Here is an 8,027-nt window from a genome sequence, read left to right as displayed (position 1 = left end):
ACGAAAGTTCATGGTCTTCGGAAAAGACGACTAAGTGTCATCCGAGTCCAAAGGATGAATTGTACATGAAACCGTTTTCATGGATGACAAATTACGAGAGGGGAGTATATTGGATTTGTTACGACAATGTCGACATGAATTGTGAATTATCTCGTATCCTTCGATTTGATTTGTCAAGCGAGATATATTCTTGTGTAAGTCTGCCCCAAGACGAGTACAAAATTGGGAAGAATCCAGAGGTTTTCCAACGTTTGTCAGTTATGAATACGTCATTAACTGTATTAGACTGTCATTACATGGAACATATTAGCGTATGGGTGTTGGAAAAAGATGATAAAATTGATACATGGACGAAACTGTATAATGTTGATGTTCCGCTTTACGAATGCTTGGTTTTGAAAAGCAATGCAGAATTGTTGTTTCGTGAGGGTAGAAAAGGGGGTGGTATCGTGTGACCTTAAAAGCGTCGAGAAAACGATAAAGTACGTCTCAAATGCTCATACTCAACCCATCCATTTTATACGGGCTTATGAAGAAAGCATGGTGTTGCTCAAAGAGTTCATAAGAATGGGTGAGCATAGGTCGAAAAATAGATGAAAACAGAGTCAATGAGGAGTTGAAGATCAAGTAGTAGGGTATTCGTCTTGCACAAATTTTTAAGAGGGACGGTCTCTCATTAATGTTAGTGAGAAATCAAATGTGTTTGGTGTGATGGTTGCTCACCTCATCCTTTAACCATTAGGTCAGAGGTTCGATCCCTGCCTACGGGAATGGAGCAAACTCTTTGACCAGCCGTTTACCTCTTTGTGAGAGCACCGCGGCGAAGGTTTTATACACTGTTGTCGACGGTAGACGTCCCGGTTTACACCAAAAAAAATGTTAGTGGGAGACCTCTCTCTTCTTGTATAGCTAATAGGGATTTTTTTTTAACTTTTTTTTTATTTCAAGTTATGGAAAAGACTATCTTGACGCATAACATAATATTTATTTTAAATTTCCTGTAAAACAGTGTTATTTATAAGTAATGTCGATATGACGGCTTATTTCCATATTGATTTTAGTTTTAATTAGTGTTGTTGCTCAATCGATTCTCAAATTAATCATGTGAAATGTATAATTATTGAATTTGTGTACTTATATATTGAATTTGCTCAACCGTGCCTGACACCGATTCCTGATCTACTTTTGAAGAAACTTCGAAAAAGTCGATGGTCAATAGTCATTTCAAAAGAAAGACTAGTGTTTAACAGAAGCTGTGTGTTCTAGATGAGAAAAAAAATGGAGTTTGCTTAAAAACAATTTTAAGTGGCAGATTAATTCTTAAACTTGTCATTTGTCATGGGCGCGATCGCAACGATAACCTGATTATAACTAAAATAAAAGAAAGTCTACATAACCGTCAGTTACATATTACCCATTTTCAAATGGGCGGGTACAGAAAACTTCAATACGACTCGACATCCAATTAACCGAACTAAACTGTGAGGTAGAACAAAGTGAAACAGCAAGACGACTTTTCTTGAATGGTGGGTAGTAATCATCGAACTGGATTGGGTAGTCGTCGCGTCGTGCCTTTTAATCTTCCTAACTGCAATACTAGTATTGGTGTGTACCTGCAAAAAGAAGCAAGATAAATGGGTGACAGAAACCGAAACTCTCTTCTTCAAACTAATAGTGGCACGAGCCACTTGACCACGAGGAGAGGAACGAAATCTTTTATGGGAGACATGCTCCTTAAAATGCGTCTGAACCGCTTCAAATTTAAACTGGATTATGGAGACCTTACTAGCGTAGGAAATGTCACAAGAAAGGCGTTTCTTTTTATCCGTTTGGACGAAGCATTCATCTTCAACCGACGCTTCATCCGTTGAACCAGAAATAGTTAGCAGATGACAAGTTGCTTCCTTTGACAGACTTATATCCGGCAAAGGATCGGACATAGGAACTACTGCTTCCCATGACATATCGCCATGGAGAGTTCCCGACTGGATAGGTTTTGGAGTGAGGGATCGAACCTTCAAAACTGCCCCAGAATCTGAAAAAACTCGATATTCTTCCCGAGTAACAAGTTATTGTAGTCTTGAGCCGAAAGATGTAATTTCTTGTGGGCTTGCTTTTTGTTGGTGAAGACAAATTTGGCTAGTTCCAGGGTAGAAGCAGAGGACGGAGCATCAATACTGGCAGCAGCTTTAGGTGCTGACGAAGAGTAGTTTTCATTCATGGATTCAAAGATGACTTGGGTAGGTTGCTTGGGTCAAGATTCGTAGCAGACTCAAAATCATAAATCATGTTGAGCCTCGGTGAAAAGATTCATCTCCTTGAAAGCTAAGCCTCCACGATACAATGATTTAAAGCTAAATCGTCAACCACCGAAAGGAGCTCACGAGTGATATCTTTATTGCTTGGGTCAAGTTTCGTAGCAGACTCAAAATCATGTTGAGCCTCGATGAAAAGATTCATCTGCTTGAAAGCTAAGCCTCTACGATACAATGCTTTAACGTTGCAGGGTTCAAAAGTTAAGACAAAATTGCAAAGAAGACGAGCCTTAGAGTAATTAGAAAGCCTTAATTCACAAAAAGCTAAGTTTAGAATAAGAGAAATTGCAAGAAAGGAAGCCAAGGGTTGATCGGATAAGAGTGGAAGGCCGAGGAAACACAAAACTGGAGGGCTAAATTGTAATGAAGGACAGCTAAACAGAAATTGCCTTCCTTAAAGAGAATATTACCCCTATCCTTTACAACAACAACAACAACAACAACAACATCAGAGCCTTAATCCCAAAATGATTTGGGGTCGGCTGACATGAATCATCTTTTCGAACCGTCCATGGGTGAACGCACGCCTCAAAATGCGAATAAAAAAAGGGAAGATGAAAAACAAAAAGGAAGAACGAAAATATAATGGAAAGTCAAGGTGAACTTAGGGGTTTTAAAATCGAATTCCGTCTTTCTTTTATAAAAACTTAAAATTTAAATCGGGAGAAAAGATTAAAACGATTTTTAAAAACCGAAATAGAGTTAAGGATCCGGAATGAACCAGGTAAAATCTATAAGAAAGTGGTTGGTAAGAGCATCATCATCAACAGCATGATTAGTAAAAACAACGAAATCGCAAAGGTTGAGAAGGAAAATTTGATAGTCAATTATTAGAAACTTGAAGGCAAAGAAAAAAAAAAAAAAAGAGAAAGAGCAAGGATGCTTAGTAACGAAGAAATGAAGAAAGAAACTAAACTACAACCAACCCCACCCGCCTCAACAACCGACCCTATCAACCACCTCCGAAAGACTGACCATGGGGGAAGGGAGCCACCGAAACACTAGGACCTAACAACCTCCGACCAGAGACCGCTTAAAGAAAACTCGTATATAGAACCTGAGACCGTCTTAGAAGCAAGAAATTACAGGGCAAAGTAATTAATAAGATCAGCAAAGTAACAGGAAGACCGGTAACCCCAAATCACAAACAGATAAAAAAAAAAAAAAAAAAATTGCAGAGCCTAGGAATTTAGAAACTGACAATCTGACAACCCCAACTCAATCATAGAATAGAAATTGAAGCCACTGATTGAAGTAAAACTCCTTGGTGATAAATTAGAAAAACAGAATCAAAATTTGGGAAAGGTGATTCAATTGGAAATAGGTTGACTAAGATCGAAAGCAAAGTAATCAAAAACAAAGACAGAAGCATAAAAGCAGATTAGGACAAACAACCACAAAGGAAAAAAAAAAAAAGAACAACCCCGCACAGATCGAAGGACGGAACGCACCTCATACACAAAGCCAAGTCGGAGATTGAAGGAAACTGGTGAGATTAAAGGACAGAGCCAAATTTACCCATGGTCAAGGTAAAGGAGACCGCCGGAGATCAGCCACATATGCTCAAAAGATACCAATATGTGCCTATTTTTTCTCTTCTTTCCTGCCGAGGACTATAAAATTAGGATAATCCTATAATATAGCTTCAACCGCCTTCAAACAATCTCATCCTTCTAGGTACCAGGAGTAGCTGTAATTACAAGCATCCATATATCTAATGTACTACTCAAGATGGACTTTATTTGTGGATCTGCTGTGATTGTCGACGATGTCATCTCATCCACTTTATCCAGCTTCATCCATAAGTTATCCAATCTCCTTGCTACTTCAAACTGAATTATGCATGAAAAACACCAAGTAAACTCACATGTATAGTCCAATCTCCTCGCCATCTATACATGTGAGTTTACTTGGTGTATAGTTTACTTGGTGTTTTGTGACGAGCTACTTATTACAAAATATTTTGTAATAAGTAGCTCGTATCTACCGCCCTATCCTCTGTCCATAAAATGGAGAATGATTGTCCATCAGCTCCAAATCTGGCCAGATGAAAGCAGATAACCATTGTCACTCTTCAACTATAGCCAACAAGGCAACAACCCATTAAACACAACCACCTTGTACTTTTGCTGGGTTTAGTTGGGACAATTTGGCCATCAAACAATGGAGATCAGGCAATTAGGGCCAACGGCTATGAGGCTATCACGCTTCTTACCACTAACTTTTATCCCGTCAATTCATAATTGAATGTATTACTGCAGTTGGGAACATGTTAAGCAGACCAGGGAGGAAATAAACAGAATAAAAAACTATAAAAATTATGACGACGGAACAAGATACTTTGAAGACTGGATTTTCTCCCAAAGTCTAGTCTTTCGTATTTGAAAGTTGGGCCCTTCAAATATTTGATTGATTCGAGTGTCACAAAAAGGAAAATGTATGAAATTCAAATGATAGAGGAAGTATTACTGTATTACATCTTTGCAGGTTCAAGTTCCTAAACATCTATTTGTGAATATAACCTCCACAATGTAGGAAATTAAAATGTAGAGAATTGATTCGAGTGTCACAAACCTTACTTGACAGGTGCCATATACAATTTTCTAACGCTGACTGAAGATCTTCATTTAATTTGTCTGCCCCGCTCTTGGAGAATTGCATGCACTTGCGTGAATGTCGAAGAAGCCCAGTTAATGCAACTGAAGCATGCTGTTTTGCAAACTGAGTAAGTCGTGTGATGACATGAATAATATTAATCTGTTTAAGAGGCTGTTTGACAACATTTCTCTGATCCAAGTGCTTCACCAAGATAGAGATCAACAAATGCGAGTTCTCTTCTGCTGCAAAAGGAAAAAAGCACACACATTAAAAACAAGAGATATCAGTGAGACCATAATGAAGATATGTACAAGCCATTAAATTAAGGTTTAAGACTTGATTTCAGAAATGGTTATTACAGGCACATTCTTGGAATTGCGGCAGTGAGAGACCAATATCGCCTCAGTAGGCAGTCATGGTAACCTGGAAACCAAATCGTGATGAGGTGTCGGCACAGATACTAGTACATGTACTACGGCACTAAACTAAGCTTATGCATAGACGAAAATAAATGAGATAGAGCAAACACGCACAGAGCAGCAATATTACAACTCAACATATTAAAGCGACCAACTCAATAACCCGACCAAAACCAAACCACCATGTCGGGGACTGCCTTATGTATAAATTAACCCACACCTTAAAACAATGAACAGCCAAATAATAGCATAGCCCAACCTCATGGTGAGGATATCTGGAATGCGCACAGATTAATGATTAGACGCCGCATACACATTTACAGCCCACAATAACAGATGAATAGTGAGGCAACGGCTGCACATCAAGCACGCACAAATAAATCAAACTAAACCCATTAAAGTAATAACGTAATTCAGCAGGAAAACTTAATTAAATAGAGTATAAAGTTTACATCTCTTCCAAAAACCAAATGATAGTAATAAATTCAACTAAATAAAACATTAAGTCTCCAAAAAATCCAGACGTTGACATAACTAAATAAGTTTCTTAAATTCCGAGTCTAAACTACAAAGCGCTGACTAGTACAGTATTCATGCAACCAGAAACAACAGTGCCGGCTACAAATGACATATTAAAATGATACATGGAAAGTTGGGGAGACAAACTATGAACTATTACGGCGTATTACATAATTAGATTTTACTAGAGCCAATAGCCATTGCAACCACCCAAAACTCGGACATCACAAGTACCGCAAGAACAACCACCTGGACTTAACAATCTTAATTACTCTGTACCATCAGGCATCAGGAGCCCAGGAGTTGCTGCGGCAAGTGACGGCAAGCATGGAAGTCATCACAGCCGATGCAGTTGCGGTGTGAAACGGCTGCATTGATTCCAAACATGCACTCAATTCCGCCGGACACCTACAAAACGTACAATCCCCATTCCTCAGTAAATAAACAGTAGGAGTACATTTTGCTCGCCATTCTTATGCAAACCTACAATTCACAACTAACCAATCAAATTCCATAAAACATCATAACAAGTATGTGATTCAAATACAGATACCGATAAAACATCTTAATTTTGTGCCAAAATGTATGTGAAAGAGTAAAACTCATATGTGAAAGAGTAATTCCGTAACAGTATCATTTTACTCGCGATTCTTATGCAAACATACAATTCACAACTAACCAATCAAATTCCATAAAACATCTTAACATGGATATGATTCAGATAACAATATCGATTCCATAACTAATTCAATCATCAAATCAAATCTTAATCATCTCATAAATTGATGAATAGGTCTTGAATCGTAGAATTAATAAATTACTTTAAATCGATCGACATCCTGATAGATGAACATGAAATAAAGAACTAGGAATCGAAAGTACCTGAAAATGCGACGAGAAGAAAGAAGATTGGTGGCGGAGGGAGATCGGAAAGAGGAGCGAGTGGAGGAGGTTTTGGCACCGGAAGCAAATTGTGCGGCGGCGCTAAGGACGGAGGACGATCGGAAAACTGATCTTGCGGCCGCCATTGTCGCCGTAGTTGAACAAGGTTTTGGGTCGTTTATCTCGTGTAAGCTAAAGCAGTCATACAAATTTGAGAGTGCTAGTACGCGATAAGCGAGTTTTAGGCGAAAACTAGTTTTCTTACCCGTGCGTTGTACGGATATTAAAATAATATGTGATAAATTTCATAATAAAATGGAATATAGACATATAAGTACATTTTTCATGTCTAAGATTTTATGTATGACGCATGACCAACAAATAATTCCCGTTAACATAATATTGAAATAAGAATAAAAGAGTGTTTGATTAATAAAATATTTTTTTTTAGGAAAATAAAACCAATATGAAGTTAAAAGTTGTTCATTAATACCTATTTGTTTTTCAATTGGTCAAGGAAAACAATAATATCTACTTTGCATAATCAAGTTAATGATGCAACAAATCTCCTTCTTTCGAATAACAACCATAATTTAATCATTGCTGGATCAAATTGTAATTATCTAAAAACATTTAGAGGTAGTTAGAATGTTATATCTCCCGGTCAAAGTATAGAAGTACGTTTGAATGTGAACCAAATTCCGACGCAATACTACATGCATAGGGCTGCTTATGAGTTATGACCCCCCTCTCTATAGTAATAGTCTTGGCCCCCATCTTCTCATTTGAAACAAAATATTTCACACAGATCCCGATTTTTCTTCCCTATTCACACACATGATCTAAAACAATCTCATCCCTTGAAAGATCGATCATTGTCTCCGAAACTTTTCTCATATTTATCCAATCAAGTGAAAAACTAAACTAAACCCCTACTTCTAGAAAAATCCACCATCCAATAGAAACTAATTCTTACTCTCGACAATGTTGTTATTTTTTTAGGAAAATAAAACCAATATGAAGTTTATATATATGATACTTGGGACTGAGAGTTTTTAGATTTTGTTCATTAATACTTGTTTGTTTTTCAATTGGTCAAGGAAAACAATAATATCTACTTTGCATAATCAACTCAATAATGCAACAAATATCCTTATTTAGAATAACAACCATAATTTAGTCATTGTTGGGTCAAATGGTATTTACGTAAAAACATTTACAGGTAGTTAAATGTTATATCTCCCGGTCAAACTATAGACGTACCTTTGAATGTGAACCAAATTCCAACGCAATA

General features: G+C 37.4%; 1 protein-coding gene across 10 annotated transcripts; it reads right to left on the bottom strand.

Annotated features, from left to right (window-relative positions):
- Positions 1-1,335: 1,335 nt before the first annotated feature.
- LOC141611210 (protein SEMI-ROLLED LEAF 2-like) lies at positions 1,336-6,973 on the bottom strand. Of its 10 annotated transcripts, none has more exons than XR_012528558.1 (5): positions 6,734-6,971; positions 6,131-6,259; positions 4,890-5,155; positions 1,787-4,147; positions 1,336-1,613 (listed from the first exon to the last, which is right to left on the bottom strand). XR_012528558.1 is itself a non-coding variant. In XM_074429688.1 (4 exons), the coding sequence occupies exons 2-4, from the start codon at positions 6,138-6,140 to the stop codon at positions 1,404-1,406; spliced, it is 486 nt and encodes a 161-aa protein (XP_074285789.1). In that variant the 5' UTR covers positions 6,141-6,259; positions 6,734-6,973; the 3' UTR covers positions 1,336-1,403. The 10 variants fall into 10 exon arrangements, 2 of the variants coding, with proteins under 2 accessions (XP_074285789.1, XP_074285790.1); XR_012528559.1 differs by having other exon boundaries at positions 3,767-4,147; XR_012528560.1 differs by lacking the exons at positions 1,336-1,613; positions 1,787-4,147 and adding exons at positions 5,273-5,336; positions 5,592-5,687 and having other exon boundaries at positions 5,066-5,155; positions 6,101-6,259; positions 6,734-6,963.
- Between the last annotated feature and the right edge of the window lie 1,054 nt (positions 6,974-8,027).

The sequence above is a fragment of the Silene latifolia genome, chromosome 11 (genome assembly GCF_048544455.1).
Source record: "Silene latifolia isolate original U9 population chromosome 11, ASM4854445v1, whole genome shotgun sequence".
Lineage (NCBI taxonomy): Eukaryota > Viridiplantae > Streptophyta > Magnoliopsida > Caryophyllales > Caryophyllaceae > Silene > Silene latifolia.
This window is presented reverse-complemented; position numbering and strand designations above follow the sequence as displayed.